The 20,575-nt window shown below is 35.5% G+C and overlaps 2 protein-coding genes across 2 annotated transcripts; both read right to left on the reverse strand.

The window, feature by feature from the left end:
• Window positions 1-2,807: 2,807 nt before the first annotated feature.
• On the reverse strand, window positions 2,808-3,715 carry LOC110868327. The gene has a single exon (XM_022117457.2). The coding sequence runs from the start codon at window positions 3,644-3,646 to the stop codon at window positions 3,143-3,145; it is 504 nt and encodes a 167-aa protein (XP_021973149.1). The 5' UTR covers window positions 3,647-3,715; the 3' UTR covers window positions 2,808-3,142.
• Window positions 3,716-18,284: 14,569 nt separating this feature from the next.
• LOC118480246 (sporozoite surface protein 2-like) lies at window positions 18,285-19,162 on the reverse strand. The gene is made up of 2 exons (XM_035974995.1): window positions 18,685-19,162; window positions 18,285-18,400 (listed from the first exon to the last, which is right to left on the reverse strand). The coding sequence occupies exons 1-2, from the start codon at window positions 19,160-19,162 to the stop codon at window positions 18,285-18,287; spliced, it is 594 nt and encodes a 197-aa protein (XP_035830888.1).
• Between the last annotated feature and the right edge of the window lie 1,413 nt (window positions 19,163-20,575).

Genomic DNA, 20,575 nt, shown 5'->3' on the forward strand with positions numbered 1-20,575 from the left:
TCCCACATTCGGTTTCAATCACCAATCATCAAGGACTTAATCATGGAAACCTAATTGATTTCAAGATTAATTGCTCCCACCGTTTGATTTGCCTCTTCAACTTACACAGGTACCGTTTCATTTAGTCTTCAATTTACACACAATATGTAGAAGGAATCATTGAATGGATGGAAAATTTGGAAGAGGGAATGAAAAATTAGGGAAATATGGCATAGCTGTTGAACTGGCGTATTAAAATTTGCTTGGAAATTACATGGGAAATGCTTTATATAGTTGTAAAGATATATCATATAAGTTATTAAAAATAATAAACATTAAGCTACATAAAGGGAGAATCAAGTACTAAAAAAATACGAAACAAAAATGTAAAATTAAAATGCCAAAATCGTCCATAAGATTTTATATTTGCTTGTTTCATCCAAAAGGGAAAAAATGTCTTTCATCTCAACAAAAATAAGATAAACCGAATTAATGATTTGGATAAAAACGACAATAAAACGCAAACCTGGAGGCCACAGATGGATTAAAAAATCATTTTGGATGGAACAAACAAATATGACCAAACGTTCATTTTTCTCTATTTTAAATCATTGTTGCAGTTTGCATGCGCTAATAATAGGTTTTTTTGTTTTTTGTTTTTTGTTTTTTTTTTTTTTTTTAAATGTTCATATGAGAATTGTAACGTCAACATCTATTTTGTGTTCTACCTTTTCACACTTTAAACGTTGACGTTGATGCGGGATACTAAATACTTCTTAAAGTTTGCATTGTGGAACACTATGTTAACCGAACAAGTAAAGAAGTACAATATGGTAGAAACTGGAAGAGAATAAGTGAGATTGCAATCAAGCTGTCCTTTTGCTTTGTTTCGTTTTTTATAGCGAGACGTTGATTTTATAGGCCTATACGATCCGCATCGAACTGTCAAAGTGTGCGGATAGATATGTCGGTGTGCCAATAGTATTCCCCTTGTAAAATGCTCATATGAGAATTGTAACGTTAGCATCTAATTTGTGTTCTACCTATTTCACACTTTAAACGTTGATGGAGGATACTAAATACTTCTTAGACTTTGCATTATGGAACACTATGTTAACCGAACAAGTGAAGAAATGCAATATGGTAGAAACTGGAAGAGAATAAGTGAGATTGCAATCAAGCTGTCTTTTTTGCTTTGTTTCGTTTTTTATAGCGAGACGTCGATTTTTATGAGCTTGAAGGCCGAGCATCTCAAAAGATGAATAAAGTTGATCAAAATGCTACAGTCTCAAGATGAATAAAGTTGATCGAATTGCTACTCTCTTGTATATTTTAGGCGATTATTCAACTCTTGTGTCTTGTTACCCTTTTTTTTTGGAAACGATACATAAAGAATTAACTTTTGAGAAGTCTACACCATTAGACCATACAGAGTGGGCGTGGAAGCCACTTCACGTTGGGTACGCCGACCCATGTGGGAGGGCGGCATGGTGGGTGGGGCGGCACAATCTTCACCGGCGTGGGGCGCGTTGCTTTGGTGATGTGAAGGTTCTTGATTGGTGGGTGTAGTTTGGGTTTGTTTTAATTGATTGATATTTATTTATTTTTTTAAACGCAACTTTCACGCCTCACGCCCTCACCCACCCCGTGCTTTATTTTTTTACCACAACCCTCCTACCCCGTTCTATACCACGCTCCTGCCGTGGGTAAAATGTGTTTAACTTTGACTTTTACATTTTTGGTCCTTATTTGTATAGATGAACCATGATAGCAAGTATTTGAACTGCCTTCTAGTGTTTTTTTAATTATTATTATTTGTTTTTAATTTTTCGTTTATTTTCATTTTTTTATTATTAATTTATCTATCTTTTTAGCCCATTTTGACTTCAACCTATCTTGACCAAAACCATCATGACCCTTTATTTAATTCATCTATCTTGCCCATGGCTTTATAGCCTACTGACATTCTTGAGGTGAGATAAGACTATGGGACCTATAGGTCTTGGGTTCGATTCTATTCCTACAAGGGGTTTTTCCCATATTTATTAGGTTTCCTCCTGAATTGGTGTATAGACATTATGCCTAATGGGGATGGATATGATCGGGTGGTTCCGCTGGTGACACGATGATACTCCAGTGGTCCGTCAGTGATCCAAATTAGCCGTTCAAAAAAAAAATTCATCTATCTTATTCAAATCCATACTAATCCAAACCTATTCTAACCGTAAACCAACCCAATCCAATACACCAATTTTACCACCTCTACGTACACTACATATAAATGAAGTACGACAAATATTAAAAAGTTTCTTTAAAAAATGTCTTTTTTTTCTGTATACTTTATAAATACAAATAATTTAAGAAACATAGAGAAAAAGGTAGACGATGCTTTACTCGTCTTGTTTCAAAATAGTTGATTAGACAACAGATTTATATATCTTGCATGATTTAGATACGTCATAACTTCTTATTAATCAAGTTTATGTCTTTAACTAACTTAACCATCACCAATAGCAAAGCTAAGGTAGGATTTGAGAATGGTAAGATGTAGACAACCTTACCTCTACCCCGTACGAATAGAGAGACTGCTTCCAGTGAGACCCTCGGTTTCATAGTAGTTTTACATCAAGCTTTGGACATAAAACACATAACACTCAGCAATTGAGACAAAAGCCAATTAGTGCATGTACCACCGCATGATGCATAATTAACAATCCCCCCTTTTAACATTATTTTCACGAAATTAGTAAATAACATTAAAATTTGTATACTTTCACTTTTGCTCCCCCGAGCACTCACACATATATACATTATATGCGCATAACGCATGTGGGACATCGTCTTTTAAGTAACTTCATTAATCTAAACTAAATTTTTCGGTCTAGAAAACTTTAATATGACTTTTACAAAGCGTCACTACAATTGCATTCCTTTTTGGCCCGTGACCAAAAATAGGGTTACCTAAACCAACCACTTATTTTTCATGTACCTAGCGTTACATACCCATGTTTGAAGATAAATCTTATAAAATATCACCACACACACAAAAATACACGTTAAAATATACGTGAGTAACGATCCATAACGTGTTGAAACTCATCGGTTAATGTCAAATTAGTTATAGATTAATTAGACGTATATTGTACCTTGGTGTTCTCTCTAATTAATCTTGTTCAAAACCGGTTTGCTTCCAAATAGCATTTCTAACCCTACTCAAATCTCTCCCTTTTAGTGTTCTTCCAACACCTTCATGAACCGAAAATGAAGCAATTCTAGTTCTTGCTAGATACTCATGAGGTGGCAACATGATCTCATTATCACCATCAAACTCTAGGTCATCATGATCATTGTTTGTCCTCCCATGATGCTTGTACTCATCTCTCAAAATCATTGACCAATCGGGTACGTTGACCGGCAATGATCTAGCCGCATTCGACATGGGCACTTTTCGTTGTTGATGAGCTTTCAATGGAAACTTTGATCTTCTTGGTACGTGGTTTTGTGGCGCGTTTGAATGATCATCCATTTCGGTGCTCCACAAGTCGGCTTCGTTCATCTCGAATCCGTCAGCACCGAGTGGATTGATTCTCTTATCGTTGTCGCCGTCACCGCCGCAGAAATAAAGGAACTTTGGTGTTTGATCATGATATAATTTTCTTGTTGTCATCGGAGAGAAAACTAAAATGGTGTGTGTGTTTTTTTGTGAAATGATTAAAAAGTGGGTGTGGTGGATTGATTGGTTTGGTGATGGGTCACCATGGTATATATAATTGCGTAATGGATAAGCTTTGTGCTAGTTTTGTAACACTTTTTTATTACGAGGGGTTGTATGAAAAATAGTTTGATGTGAAGTTACATATACGATATATCACCCTTGATGAATTGATGTAGTTATATTACATATTTACATTCCTCTATTCATAGGGGGTAGTTGCACGGACCTCCCATCCGTCGGAGTATTGCAACTCCGCAAGCTAGCTTAGCCCCATAGCTGCCTGGCGGTGATTACCCACGGTGAAGAGCCCCAACACCCCATAAGGGCATTGCCGGGAATCGAACCGGTGACCTCAAGAAGAGGCGGGGTGAGGCTGGCCAACTGGGCTACCCCAGAAGGTTACATTCCTCTATTCATAATAATTGGCACCTTTGTTTTTTTTTTTTTTAACGGCCAACGAATCCTCCAAATGGGCTACTGACGAAATTCACCACATCGGGATACACTCGCCTTCCGAACCGGGGAAAACCCTCACCTAGGGCCGAAGTCCGTGAACACTCGCCCGAAGGCACGACAGTGCGGTGAGGTAAAACCCGCTCAGTTCAATGATCGAACTAGCGATCGCCGCCTACTCGAATTGGCACCTTTGTAAACTTCAAACATTAAACGGGTATCTTGATTCTTGACACCTTCTCATGTATAAATTGGCACGTGGCGAGTTTTATGTATTTAGGGATCGTAGAAAAAATGAAACCAATAGGAAGAATCAAAATTAGTTGCAACAGGTAACAATATATGTATATAGGTATGTGACTGCGTATAAGATTAATTAAAAATGTTTCTTGTGCTTGGGACATATAGTGTTGTAGATGATGCTCGTGTGATTACTAAAATTTAATTCCATAGCAGGTTAACCGTATCAAAACTCAACTTGGTAAATATATAGAACTGCTATAAAAATACTTAATATTTGACATTTTAAATCATTTTTTTTGAGATCGCAAGAGAAATTTCAACAAGTATGTTTTAACAACATAAAATAGTAAACATTGATCTAAACGTGTGAATCTTACGGATAGATAATAAGTAATCTGGTAGTCGATGAGTATTATACCCAGGGCCGGATTTGGGCCTGTGCGAGAGGTGCAACCGCACAGGGCCCAAAAGATCAAGAGGCCCAAAGTTGTTTTAAAGATGTAGAGTTTTATATATAAAGGTATCGTAGAAAAATTTATTTAGATTCCCCCTCTGCCTCAATGGGTGTTGAACTTATCATGTAACTGATTGTTCCATGTTCAACTCTCACATCCGGTTGTGTTGTTTTTGGTATCCTCTTTGTTTTGTATCGGGCCTATGGGACTTATTCATTATTCGGTTGTTTTTTTTGTTCGGTATCCTCTTTTTTAGTCTTTAAATTTGATTTTTCACGTTTTAGTCTTTAAATTTATTTTTTCACATTTTAGTCTATAAATTTGATTTTTCACATATAAATTTAGGAATCCATGTATTTGTAAGTTATTTTTTTTTCTCATTTAACTATTTACATAAAAAAACTTTATATTTTCTTGTTTTAACTTGTAAGTTTTTGTTTATTATTTCTTATTTAACTATTTACAATATAAACCTAGTAGAACTCAATTTTTAGTTCTATTTATTTTATTTGTATAAAAAGGTTCGTGTTGCGAAACCAATTTGGATATGCTTACATATATTTAGAGTTCTTTTTACCGAAAGGATTTAAGTGTTAGTTATTTTTGTTTGTTTGGAGGGTGTTGAAACTAATGCTAGGTGTATTAATTTATTTGTACCATAAAACTAGGATTTATTGTTTTTAATCGCTACTTATTTGAGTTGTGTAGTCACTCTATATATGAAATGGATAATTGTGATATATTGAAATATAGAGAAGAATATGTATGGACTATAAATACTTGATCAAGAGCATTACTTCCAATTTTTTTAGTGCGAATAGGGCCCAAATTTTTTATCTCGCACGGGGCCAAATTTTTTTTTGTGATTTTCGGAGACGGCCCTGATTATACCAGGTATGTGATACAATCTTTGATATGAGACTATTATGTAAATAGACTGAACATGAGGGGGTGATAAGCACTATTATAGTAGGCCAAGGGGAATAGCGTCGACGTGTGTCCTCATCTTGTGGTGGACCCTTTATGTGATCAATAATAGAGATTTTGGATCAACTAAATTATGCTATAAATCGTAAGTGACATTGCTATTGGCCCTACTTATCTTAAACTATTCTTTATGTTTTGTATAGATTGTATTTTCTTATTTAACTTATATAAAGTATAGATTTTATAATAATAAACATTCGCCAGAATAAGTTTTTTTTTTCAACGAAAATTAGTTAATAATAAACATATAAAAACTAGTGTGTCAATATCAAACACTACTATACTTTTAGAAATAATAGGTGTTTATAAAATTAGTTATTCAAGTTTACTTCTTAACCATAATCATCTTTAACTAATTACCCCCTAATATAATTATTTCTTGGGTAAATTACTTTTTGAGTCCCTGTGTTTTATAGGTTTTAACCACTTGAGTCCAAAAGCAAAAAGTTTAACGACCTGAGTCCCCATAAGCATTTTCTTTAACCATTTGAGTCCAAATTTCTAACACTGTTAAAATTTTTTGGTTAACTATTATTAAATGACTAAAATACCCTTATAATTAAAAAATAAAAAAAAAACTCTGTCCTTATCATCTTCCTTACACTTTTCATCATCAATCTCTATTAGCATCTTCATCTTCTTAATCATCAACCTTTCCGATCATCCTTTCCACTCATGAAACTCACCGCAAAAATCAACCCTAAGAACCTCTTCAGATCCAAAAAACGCAACACACTTTCCAGATCTCAAATGCCGTCGTTCGATTCCTCCGTTACCAGATCTCAAACGCAACACACTTTAGAGTTGCAGTTTTAAGCTATTTGGTTGCACAAAAAGGGTGTAGAGTTTTGTACAGTGTCGTGGATAATTCACTTGAGAGATGGATTCTATTTGCTGTTGTCAATGCGATGATGATTTTGAAGAGTTTCCAACTAATGCTATAGATAGACACTGCATTTGCTTGAGATTCTTTTTTCATTAATTGTTTACTGGGGTAAGCACATGTTTTACCGACGGAACAAGTAATTGGATTCAAAAATCAAACGGAACTACCAATTGGAGTCCAGTAACCACCACAAATTGGATTCAAAATCAAACGGAACTACAACTCCGACTAGCGTTTTACCGACGCAATCTCACGAAATATCTTCGCACAAATTGCTACTGTCAATGTGATGATGATTTTGAAGAGTTTCCAACTAATTGTGTAGGTGCAGCGGTGGTGGTTGTTGTGGTGGTGATGACGGCGGAGGTGTGGTGGCGACGGTGGTGTTGATGGTGTGGTGGTGGTGGTGTTGATGATGGAGGTGTGGTGGTGGGTTGGAGATGGTTTAGGTAGAGAGAGAGAAAGTTCTGGAGATTTTGGTATGAGTTATGATCTGAAATGATCTATTATAGAATGTATATGTATTTAATAATAAAATGGTTTTTTTTAATTAAAAGGATAATTTGGTCATTTAACAAAAGTTAACAGAATAATTTTAACAGTGTTAGAAATTTGGACTCAAATGGTTAAAAAAAATGCTTATGGGGACTCAGGTCGTTAAACTTTTTGCTTTTGGACTCAACTAGTTAAAACGCATAAAACACAGGGACTCAAAAATTAATTTACCCTTATTTCTTTTACTCTCACAAAAATACTATTCAACTTTGTACAATCATTCAAGTTACATGATGCTTTCATACTATCCTTTTATGCATATGTTAAATCTCATCAGAAAACTTACTTTGTTTTTTGTTAAATACTTTACTTCTTCACAACCTTCCTCTTCTTTTTAGTCTATTTTTCTTTTTATTTTTTTACTAAAGAAAAATTAATATTTGCAACAATATATTTTTGTATGATATTAAGTTTTATCATTTGAATATGAATTCAGTAGAGACTCATTATATTGGTTAATGATTCATGAAATTATCCATTCTTTACTAACCTGAAGAAAAAAAAGTGTTCTCACATAACACTATTAATTTAAGTGTTCGACGGCGGATGTCACGTGTTATCTACTAATCTTTTTTTTCTTTATGTACAATTTTACAAGATATATTTTACTCTTCTCCTGAGATAATTGAGTAAAGTTGATGAAATAAAAGAAATATATTTTTACTATTAATTATAACATTTACGTATCGATTTTACTTCTATTTTTTTCGGTTTAACAAGCTTTCAGATTATTAAAATTCTGTTTAGTATAGGTCTGTGTTTTGCGAGTTAACATGATACAACGTGCGAGCATCGGTCAACACGTTTACGTCTTTTTTTTTGTTTTGCATAATGTTTCCGCCGCAATGCGCGGGTCCTATAAACTCGTTATGTTTATTGTATTAAGGTCTATTTGTATGTCTTTTTATATAATCTTATACTTTTAGCTATAGTTATCAAATATTTCAATACAAATAACATTTTTTACTCCAAACAAAAATTTTCACTTTTTTCCAATGAGAGTTTCTTTGATAGACAAATTAAATACTACAAGTTTAAAACAAAGATATACTATTATGAAAACAAAAATATTGATGGTAGATTTTCTATTCATATCGTGGGGTGGAGATACAATAGGAAGTTTATTTGGCTAGGAAGGATAGGAAGTGATCTTGACCATTCATTAAGTTAATCAAGGGCTAAGATTAAATCAGGGAAATTGAAAAGAATAAAAGAGGCGCGTGAGTTTGTTCAAGGGCATTCTAGTCAATCCAAGCCAATAGTTTCTCTCTCCTCCAATTCCCCCCCATTTTTTAAACGTTAATAACTCTTTCATACGACATTATTTTTTTATAAAAATTGCACCAAAAAAACGAGCGTTTTTTTTTCTTTAAAACGAGTATACTATTGCTATATTTAAAAAAAAAAAATTAAAACCCAGTTGCGTAAAACGCAATAGAAAAACCACCAGTTACGTAAAACGCAATGAAAAAAAAAACCTAAAAAATGACATTTTTCTAAAACGCAATGCACCAAAAACACAAAGAAATGACTTATTTGTAAAACGCAATGGCCAGAAAACACACAGAAATGTCTTATTTGTAAAACGCAATGGCCAGAAAACACATAAAAATGTGTTCTACCTAAAACGCAATGCACCAAAAACACAAAGAAATGACTTATTTGTAAAACGCAATGGCCAGAAAACACACAGAAATGTCTTATTTGTAAAACGCAATGGCCAGAAAACACATAAAAATGTGTTCTACCTAAAACGCAATGCACCAAAAACACAAAGAAATGACTTATTTGTAAAACGCAATGGCCAGAAAACACACAGAAATGTCTTATTTGTAAAACGCAATGGCCAGAAAACACATAAAAATGTGTTTTACCTAAAACGCAATGCACCAAAAACACAAAGAAATGTCTTATATGTAAAACGCAATGGCCAGAAAACACTTAAAAATGACTCATTCTAAAACGCAATGGACTGAAAACACCTAAAAAATGTGTCACTGTGAACTGTCTGAATTGTCTACGAATTACTGTCTTCGAAATGAGCCAATTTATGGAAAATTAATTTTTCTGATGCGTTTTTAGTACAGCAATTTAATCGAAAAAAAAAAAATTTCCGAGCTGACCTGGTTATGCCCCTTGGACCCCGCCAGGGGCTGCCGCCCCTGGGACCCCGCTACCGGGGGCTGCCGCCCCCGGACCCCCGCAAAGATTGTAAAACGCAATGACTAAATCAAAAACCCAGATCATGAAAATTAAATTAAAGAATTTCTTACATGGATCGAAGCCGATTTCTTCATCAATTGACAAATTTTGAATGATAGAAACACTTATCAACGCTCTAATCGAACGAATCGAGTGATTATCTCCAAAATCACCGGAAAAAACGAGATTTTTTTATGAAATTAAACTGGGTTTTCTTCAAAAAAAGCTAAAGAACACGTTGATCGGGTTCTGAATCATTGATTGGTGATGAAAATCGCACTATAATGTAGTGATTATTGAGATAGAAAGTGAAGAAATAGTTGAAGATAGTGGGTTTTGAAAATGGTGGGTTTTTGAATTTACTGGGTTTTGAAAAAGGAAGAAGAAGGAGTTGGATTGACTAAAATACCCTTTCTCTTTATTTTAAAATTTGCCACATGTCATAATCCTATGGCTTCCTATCCTTCCTAGCGAAAATTAACTTCCTATTTGATCTTTTCCCTCATATCGTAATGTCTCAATTAAAGGTGTGAAAACATAATATAATGTTTAATGCATGTTATTATATCAACAAAATACCAAAGTAATTAAAATCAATATTATTAATATTGCAAAATGACTAAGACATTTTTCTTGATTATAAATTGAAAGTATTAAAAATTATAGAATTGGATCTTTTGTATGGAGCTTAAATCAATCAATGCGAATAAAATATATTACAGTATTTCTTTAATCTTACATTATTGTGACTTGTATTTGAATTACATTGTTATACTTATACGAGGACTTCTAATTTGTTTAAACCTTTCAACAAATAGAATAAAAAGAAGAATATCAAATTTACCATTTACCAATACCAATAAAAAGTTAACTTTTTTATGTTAAATATCAAAACATTGTAACACGGGACTTATAGTTATATTCATGTTACATATCAAACGGGAGAACACAACCCAAAAGACTAGTCTGATGGGTGAGAGAGCCCATTTGGTATATAAACCCCACATTAGTTACTCATACAACCGATGTGGGACAAATCTCATACCTTGCAATGGTATTAGTCCATAACAATTGATCCTCCTTAATGGCCAACATCCTCGTTGGTCACGGCCATGTTGGTCACGGCTGGCTCTTTCCAGGCCACCACTCCGAGCCTCGTTGGTCACTGCTGGCTCTCTCTGGGCCACCACTCCATGGGCCACCACTCCGAGTTCTGGCTCTGATACCAATGTTACATACCAAACGGGAGAACACAACCCAAAAGACTAGTCTGGTGGGTGAGATAGCCTATTTGGTATATAAACCCCACATTAATTGCCCATACAACCGATATGGGACAAGTCCCATACCTTGCAATGGTATTAGTCCATAACAATTCATTGTTTCAATATACAAATAAGGAAACACATCATGTGTTACTCTATTTATAAATTAATATTAATCAGTTGATATAAATAAATGCATGAATTGTGTTTGGGCTTATCTATCGAATCCATCAATCAGTGGCGACTTTGATGGTGTGTGGGGAGAACCTCCGCACAAGCCATATGATTTCGAGAGGCACGCAATTCAAAAAAAAATTTGATATGCATATGTTATTTTTTTAAATAGTAAACTCATAACAATACCAATATAGGTCCATTTACAAATATTTTTTTATGTTTTAGAATTTAGCCCACTTGTCATTAGGTTTATTGAGCCCAACACTAATTTGATTATTATTTTTTAAATAATAATAAAACATTAATGGAGGGCATATTTTTTCAAGCTCGAACATGATACGTGAATTCTCGAAGATGCCTATGCCATCAATCTTGATTATTTCAGACTCTTAGATTACTTAGATACATAATTGTGGTTATTATGATTTGATCTTTACAAGTGATAAGAAACATGAGGAAGACAACTACATCTCTAAACGCTATCATAAAAGGTGAGTGATAGAGACAAGGAGAAAAAACAAATACTAAATGAATAATTAATATCACATTTTTAAATCACTAAACCAAAAAAGAAAAAGAAAAACATAACCATTTTCAATACTTTAAAAATAAATAAGCTATTCTGAAATAATCATACCACCAATCATCATCATCATACTCAAAGCAATATGGAATAGGGAAGTTTATGAGGAGGGTAAGATGTAGATAATCTTACCTCTACCCCGTATGAATAGAGAGACTATTCCAGTGAGACCCCAGCTTGATAGTAGTTTTGTATCAAGTGTTGGACATAAGACACATAACACTCATCGAGACAAACACCGATTAGTGCATGTATCTTTTCACGAAGTGGGGTGTAAAATAATCATACCATCAATGTTTTTTTTATTCAGCTGCTAATATATAATATAAATATATAATGTCTATAAAACTAGATCAAGCTTATCCATAACATTGGTACTTTTCGACTTTGGTCCAAAACGATTGCGTAAGAGAACCCGGTGTTGTTTCTTCTAATTTTTAACTTTTCATAAGAGGCCAAACCATTGAGATATTGCCTGTATAGTGACACGTGGTCCAATCATATAAGGTAAACTTGTGGAGTGACTAAAATTGATAGGGCCTAGTAAGTGGATAAACTCTATTTGGGCTATGGGCCCACTTGAAATGTTTACATGACATCTACCTACCTAAGCTTAATCTAGTAGAGAGGCAAGAGTATTACAAAATATATGGATCATAAACGAATCGAATTAACAAAAATAGGGTTTGTTAATATTCGTTTATTTAACTTTAGAGTAAATTACAAGTTTTGTCCTTTATGTTTGTCCCAAATTTCAGCCGTTGTCTTTTACTTTTAAAATTGATGAGTTTTGTCCTTAATGTTTCAAAATCATGCATGTTATGTCCTTTAGGGCAAACCCAGTTAATTTTTTTTTGTTAAAACTGGTCACCTAAAGGTATTTTTGTCTTTTTACCTATATATTTAATATTTTTATTAAAAAAATATTATTATTATTACTATTATTTATATATATGAGACAATACATCTACCACCGCCTCTATCTCTTCTCTCTGCAACTGACTATAGCTCTCTGTTTCTATCTCTATCTCTACCACCATATCAACCACCGCCTCAGCCGCCGGCCACCCCTGCAACCACCATCCTCGCCGGCCACCCCTGCAACCACCATCCACCACCCCACTCTATCTCTTTATCTATACCCAACCACCACCGGCGCCACCAGCCCCCACCTACCACCGCCACTGTTAACACCACCTTCGAACTAATCTTATAAAGAATTTATCATCAGCCCACATATTCTTCACATTTCAAAACCCCTGTGTGTGGTCGTTGGAGATTTGACTAAAAAAAGAAAGCGTTCCCTCCACGCATCGCCCACGAGCCTATAAATACAACCACCAACCCACACGATCCTCCCTGCAATTGCTACGGTCAATATGCAGACTCTGCAACAGAAAGCTTCAGAATGGAGCGGCGTTAAGCAGGAAGACGCCTTTGCTATTGACCAAGTTAATCTTTTTGACAAATTAGGGCTCCAACCTTTCATCAATCTTTCTACTGATTTTTACACGAGGTATTTGTTTTTAGTTTCTGGGTTCAAACTCATTGTTATTATTCTGATAAAGTTGAGATCTTTGGTGTTGGGTCAGTGGCAAAATGGATTAAACTTAGTTGTAAATAGGGGAATTATAGGTTTGACTTTTGATGGTCAAACGTAGAACATAAGTTAGAACTTGTTTTTCTGATGGGTGTTTTTGTCTTGCTTCTTATTGTATTCGGTCGGATTAGTGTTTAAATTGATTGATTGAAGTTTTTTAACTAGCTTTTATTCAAAGAAAGAAATGGATTTTGACTTTTTTTCATGGGTTGATGAGGGTGGGAGGTGGTGGTGGGAGGGTGGGAGGTGGTGGTGGTCGGCGGCAGGTGAGGGTGGGAGGTGGTGGTCGGCGGCAGGTCTGGGTGGGAGGTGGTGGCGGCAGGTGATGGCAAGTGGTGGGTCTGCAACTTTTGAAGATGGTGGGGTATTTATTTTAAGTTAATTACATAAATTTCTCTAAAAAAACGAAATTACAAAAATGCCCTCATGTGCCCTCATGTGCCTTGCACATGATCTGTTTTAACAAAAAAAAAAAAAAAAAAAAAAACTGGGTTTGCCCTAAGGGACATAATGTGCAGGATTTTGAAACATTAAGGACAAAACTCATCAATTTTAAAGGTAAATGACAACGCCTGAAATTGGGGACAAACATAAAGGACAAAACTTGTAATTTACTCTTAACTTTAAGTAAAGAAACAGATCAATACAAACATTCAAACAAATTGATTTTTTTGTTCATGCTCGTTCATTAGAAGAACTAACGTGTTCGTATTCGTTTCGTTTATGTTCGTTCATTTAAAATCTAAATCGACATAAATGAACAAACGTTGGCGAATGAAGAAAATGAATATGTTCTTGTTCGGTCTAACTCCGTAGCATCACACAACTACCATTTACTTAGTCGATAACCAGCTGCAGCGCCACCATTGCTCGCCACGAGCCACGAACCAGTGGTGTTACCTAGCCGCAGACCTTGGCCGCACTCAGTTATGTTAAACGTCACGTTTAGCTTCGACGTCGCTGAGATGGATTTCAAATCACAATCTAGCCAACGTCACTCATCCGTGCATGACCGTTGCTGTTCATTCGAAGATTCGTTACCATTCGACTGTTGCGGTAATGATTCCGACCCTTCTTTAATCGTATCGGTACAACATTAATGCTTGGAATTTATGTTCGAATACGGCTGTTATGACCCAACGACGAAAACATCTAAATCAAGATTCTAAGTGAGAGACTATGTGAAGTTTGTAAAATATAATAACATGCATACGTTCAATTTGTTTAAAGGAGTCTTTTCGTTTGGTTATGTTAAAATTATGGGATATTAGTTTATTGAAGTAATCTTTGATTTGTTCACTAGCACAGACACATACGAATGAATTGGTTAAGTGCTAAAATCTAATTTTCCAACTAAAAGATGTAGCAACTGCTAGTCAATTTATGTGTTGAGTGATTCCATAATAATGGTGTTAATAAAAAGAAATCAGTAAGTAGTAATTGGATATCCAATTATGAAATTAGGACCCTTTTGAATTTACTAATATACCAATGATCCTTTATCATTAAAACTTTTACTATTATAAGTACTTGCAAGTATGAGATTAATAGTTTAAATGAATGTTACTTATAAATGTAAATAGAGATATATGTAAAAGAATAATGGTTAGCAGATAATCAAGAAAATCATCTTCAAAGTTTTCGTCCCAGGGACATTGAACTAGCCAACGGATGACACAAAGTAAATTACATTCCCTACTTCTAATCTGAACCACAAGTAGTTTTTGTACGACTTAACGACGAGATCGAGTTGTTTTGCTTTGCTTGCTAATAAGGTACGGATTCTTGTTCTCGACATCATAGTATTTTATTCATATCCGTTACTTTGTAACACAGATGTTTTCGTTAGATTTTTTCTGTTTTGTATTGTTATATGACTAGTATATATATTATAGCATGCAGTAGACGTTAGATCTTGTGCTCCTAATTGCATGATCCCCTATGATACGTTTATCTTTTATATGGCTTTGTACTCTGTCACCCGAGCAATTATATGTTATGTCTTGTCGTTCGGGCGTCAACGACATGGCACTCATCGTGATGGTGCATAACTAAAGTTTATAAAGAACTTCGGATCACATGCAAATCTAATATAAACATTGTTAAACTTGCAACGTAGATTAAAAAAAAAACGTAACTGAAGTTTAATAAGTGGGTGGTGTATTTGAAAACAAAATTGATGAAACACAGACTAACACCGAGGTTAATCTGAGGGGTTGTCTCTTCTGTGGGTTCCATCTCCTTTTCCGCTCGTCAAATGACTAAGATCCTGCAAAACAGCACACCGTTAGTCTCGTTAAGAGGGGAGTATGGGGGGTTTTCCTCTTAACCAGGCTCCGGCGTGAGAATAAGTACTGTTCTGAGGGGGATAAACAATGTGTGTATAGTGTGAGAGTATAGAGAGTAAGATCCTTTCACCTGAATGATGAAGGGTCCTATTTATAGCCGGATGGTGAAAGAGGGAGGAGCAGTATTGCCAGCTGTTATTGGGCGCCAACTGTCTGACCAAGGGGAATATCCTCTTGGTCTCCTCTGCTGTGGTCAGGGTAGTGGTACACGTGGCGCGCCTGTATTTGCTCATGCTGGAAACGTCGTACCGCTGATGTCGGTCTGCTCCTTGATTTGTTACAGGCCTACATGGCGCTTGATGAATGGTGACACGTTTTGTCCTTTTTGTCGGATGGAGCATCTTTGGTGCCACCTTGCCATATTCCAGAAGCTTCTAGAAGCCTTTGGATTCGCTTGCTGATGTATACACCATGTAGGATGGAAAAGTGATGTGGTCCTTGCCATGTAGGCAAGGAAATGGGACCATACCTCTTCAAAAATGATTATTTTTTATAGCATAATTTGTTTGATTTAACTTAAACGTTCTTTTGCCATATCCAAAGCTTCTAACAGACTTTTGACCAACAACTTAGTTGTCGTTTATAGCAGTTAGTGACAGAGAGATACTTAAACTATGTAATAATGCTTGAGAGGGTAACACTTAAATAACTTAATACAAACAATCTTTCTCTCTCAACTTTTACTCTTTCTTAATTTGATTTGAAATGAAAATCCTTATTACCAGGCGATTCGTTACAGAAACGGGTGCTTGCTTCTTCAAGGGTATAGGAACAGTATGCATGACCAACATCCCATTTTCTTCATATATAAGGATTTATCCGCGAAGCATCAAACTTTATCGGTATATGATGACGAGCCGTGACACAGTGGCATTATTATCTCATAACCCACCTTGGTCAAAACCGCTTTGACCTGAAGCAAACTGATTTTTTTTTCATGACCCATCATGACTTGTGGACCACAAATAGAAGAAAATGATATAAACTAGAGTTGCCAGATGGTCGGGTCAGGTGAATTTGAACGGGTCTAAACGGGGCATGTAATTAAGCTGGCTCTCTAAGACTTAACTCTCCACTTAAAAATTAAGAAAAAACATATTAAATGAATGAGTTGATTATTTATAAAAAACAATATTACTACATTAATATCACATATTTTTTGAAATAATACAGTTTAGGGCTTAGCATAGATATCCTGTTGATTTCAGAATTTGTGGAATTCTATCTCATGCACCTAGTATGGTACCTTTAGATTGACCCGTTTTGACCCAACCGGCCTGTCTTAGCCAGGCTTAGCGAAAACTATAAAGAAATGCCCAATGATATATAATCTAAACAATGAGTAATGAAGCAAAATCTGAATGCGGATATGTTCTTGTACTTCTTGTTTTTTATAGTTTTCATTGGGCATTTCTTTATAGTTTTCGCTAAGCCTGGCTAAAACAGGCTGGTTGGGTTGAAACGGGTCAATTTAAAGGTACCATACCAGGGGCATAACATAGAATTTCACAAATTCTGAAATCAACCCAAACCAACTGGATATCTATGTTAAGCCCTAAACTGTTTTATTTCAAAAAAACAAAAAAATGTGATTATGAATGTAACAATATTGTTTTTTCTTAATAATAATTAACTCATTTATTTAATATGTTTTTTCTTAATTTCTAAGTGGAGAGTTAAGTCTTAGCAAGCCTGCAGCTTACATGCCCCGTTTAGACCTGTTTAAACTCACCCGACCCGACCGTCTTACAACTCAAGTTTATATCATTTTCCTCCGTTTTTATCCTCTATTTTGTGGGCCACAAGTCTTGATGGGTCATTTAAAATAATCAGTTTGCTTCAGGTCAAAACGGTTTTGACCAAGGTGGCTTGCAAGTAGCTAAGACTACAAGGTATGGTGATGGTCCTCCAAGGGAGGATGATCCGCCACGTAGGCGCCACGTTATAGTCCTCCCAAGGATGTTCCATCCCCCAAAAGTAGAGGGTATGGGAGGATGGTCCTAGTCATAGTCCTCTCCACCATTTTTATGTTTTTTTTTAATCTTCTACTTTTTTTTAACAAATAAATAAACTAACAAAATATTTTCATTAATAGTAAAACCACATTACATAAATTTAAAACAAAACATAAACTTAATAAAAAAAACATAGACTTAAATAATATCATGCTTCTTCATGATGTCGGTTTGTAGTTTTTTCAACATCGAACGTTTCGGCTCGGGATACTGATCGACATCCATCGTAATTATTTCCCATTCCTTGAACCGAATTTTTTCATCGGAAATTCGGATTTTCTCATTCGACAATCGGACCTTCTCGCGTAACTTTTCTTCCGCTACACGAGTTTTTTCTTCGACGGCCCGCTCCTTCGCCTTCGTCTTTTGGGCCGAGACGTCGTTGTACATTTTTAACTGTTCCATAAACTCTTCCATCTTCGGATCCACCTTTTCCTTTTCTTTCCCCTTGGCCCGCTCCTTCTTTGATTTGTCTCGGCCCGATGGACGCTCCGCTTCATGTACGGCATACTCCTCTTCGTCAAAGTCGGCGTCATCATCTAAGTTTATGTGACACCTCGCGTCTGATCCACCGGCGCTAAAACTACCCGTTTCCGATGTTTTTTGGCGTCTCGCCATCTCCACCTCGTTGGGAATCGGCGCCCATTTTGGTTCGTTTTTCAAAATTCCCCACGCGCGAACGTGAGCAAAGTTGGTATTACCATTGTTCGTCTTATACTTGTCCAACGCTTTTTTGAACACATCGTCGTCGCTCATGCCGCTACGACGCTCACTTGTATATATTTTATTATATTCCTCGCAAAACCTATTGACGGACGCGTTCATTTTCCGCCACTTTGATGACACCGAGTCGATATCCGATACGGGCCTTGGTCCATAAGGCCGAGAAACTTCGCCAAAACCTTGGACCAAAATCCGTCACCCGTTTGATTATTACCTATAAAAAAACAAACAAAATATATAAAGTGTTAACAAAAATAAAAAACCTTTAAAAAAATAGGAACTGTTAACAAAAAATTATATTTTAAAAAAAATCAACAAACTTTAAAACAATTATAAACCAACTATTAAAAAAATAATAAACAAAAAAAAAATTAAACTTTAAAAAAAACCAACTGTTAAGAAAAAAAAACAAAAAAAAAAAGCTTAAACTTAAAAAAAAAAACAAACTGTTAAGAAAAAATAAACAAAAAAATGTATAAACTTAAAAAAAAAGATAACTTTTTGTCGGGTGTGTAGATGTGTCTATGTAAGCCTTGGCTAAGGCTTCTTCTTCGATTGGCGTCCACTTAGTCGACTTCGGTTTGGACAGTTGCTCACCCACCACTTGCTTGCCTTTTTTCCGTTTGCCTTTTTCTTTAGACGGTTGGGTTTCGGGAACAACCTCGATATCATCGTCGGGTTCAGATTGTTGAACGGGTTGCGTAGGGATCGGTTGGGGTTGAACGGGTGGTGTCGGGTTAGGTGGGAAATTCAAAACACCCCGCATCATCATTTGTTGAAGGGCTTGATTTTGAGAGAATTGAGCGAATTGGTTTGGCGAGTATTTGAATGATGCAAATGCATTTGATGAATATTGCGAGAATTGTTTCGGTTCTAGCGTCGGATAATATCCCCGAACCGAGAAAACATTCGGTTGGGTCGGGTTGTTGGGATTGTTTGGATTGTTGGGATTGTTCGGGTTGTTGAAGGGATCCATGATAGAGTAAAAGGTTTATAAAAGTGGAAGAAGATTTATAAAAATTATGTGAGAGAGATGAAATTTTGGGGTTAAATTTGTGAATGGAAGTGAAAATGGAATGGAAATATATATATATTTTAAATTTATGACCGTTTGTTTGTCTTTGTAAAATGGAAATTATTTTTTTTAATAACGGTAACTTTTTGAAGGAGGGGACCCACATTTTGCTTCGTCGCCAACGTCCAAGAAGAGACGGCGAGGACGGGGACGGGGGCGGTGGTTTGGTGTAGCGCGCGTCGACGGTCTAGGACGGATGGGGGACGACCCCATACCATGTAGCCTAAGGGTCAACTCTTCAGGTTACAAACATAACAGGAAGATAGTTTTTAACATGAAACAAATTTTAAGATGAGACTTTAGATAATTGAAGAAATAAGAGGACCTTTTTCAGGAACCTGGTAGTGGTACCTAGGGATGAGATCGGTACGATACCGGTACCGTACCGGTACCGATACCGTAAATACCGTTACCATAATTGAGAAAATGTGGATACCGATTACCGTACCGTATTTATAGATTCGGTACCGGTATCGGTATCGGTACCGGTATTTCGGTACTTTACCGTATTGGTACCGCTTTGGTGTAATCCATTGTTTTACCTAAAAAAATTTCATGTGCAACCCATCCATCCATTATTAATTGAACTAGAGTAATATATAGAGGAATGTAAACAAAGGGTAAACATATTAAGTAGTCAAAAAAATCAAAAGGTAAGCATCCATGCGTTTGACTTTTAACATTCAAATTCCAACATGTCTAAAAAATCATCATAATTGATTAAAAATAACAAAAAAAAAGAAATTTAATATTGGTTTTTGTAAAACAATGTTAAAGAAAATATAACTTCATAGTGGAATCTAAGATAATAGCAAAATACATAAAGTCATTATTAAATTCGGTATTAATACCGGTATTTACCGAAAAATACCGGTACCAATACCGTTTTTTACCGATACCGAATCTTGAAAAATCTATTACCGATACCGGTACCGTTTATGATCGGTACGGTACGGTACCGGTATTTCGATAAAATATCTCATCCCTAGTGGTACCTTGCCTCGTGCTCGACCTTTTTATCAGATGATTGATTATCTTAAAGGATGAGTGAGTCGCCATACGTATCATATATCATATATGATAATGTTGCATTTACACACACGCACAAATGCAAAAAATGAACAAATCTAGTAAAAATCCTATAAGAAGAACCTCTCAAATCTCAAGAAACTATATTAAAACTGTCGTTATATTTAGAATCAAATGGTAAAAAAAACATGCTAAAAAATAAGTGGGTTAGGTAATGGGTCAAAACAGATAACTTTTTGTTACTATTTCTATTGCAGTTTCTTCTGTAACGAACTAGAATTCGTT

This window comes from Helianthus annuus, chromosome 7 (genome assembly GCF_002127325.2).
Source record: "Helianthus annuus cultivar XRQ/B chromosome 7, HanXRQr2.0-SUNRISE, whole genome shotgun sequence".
Classification (NCBI taxonomy): Eukaryota; Viridiplantae; Streptophyta; class Magnoliopsida; order Asterales; family Asteraceae; genus Helianthus; species Helianthus annuus.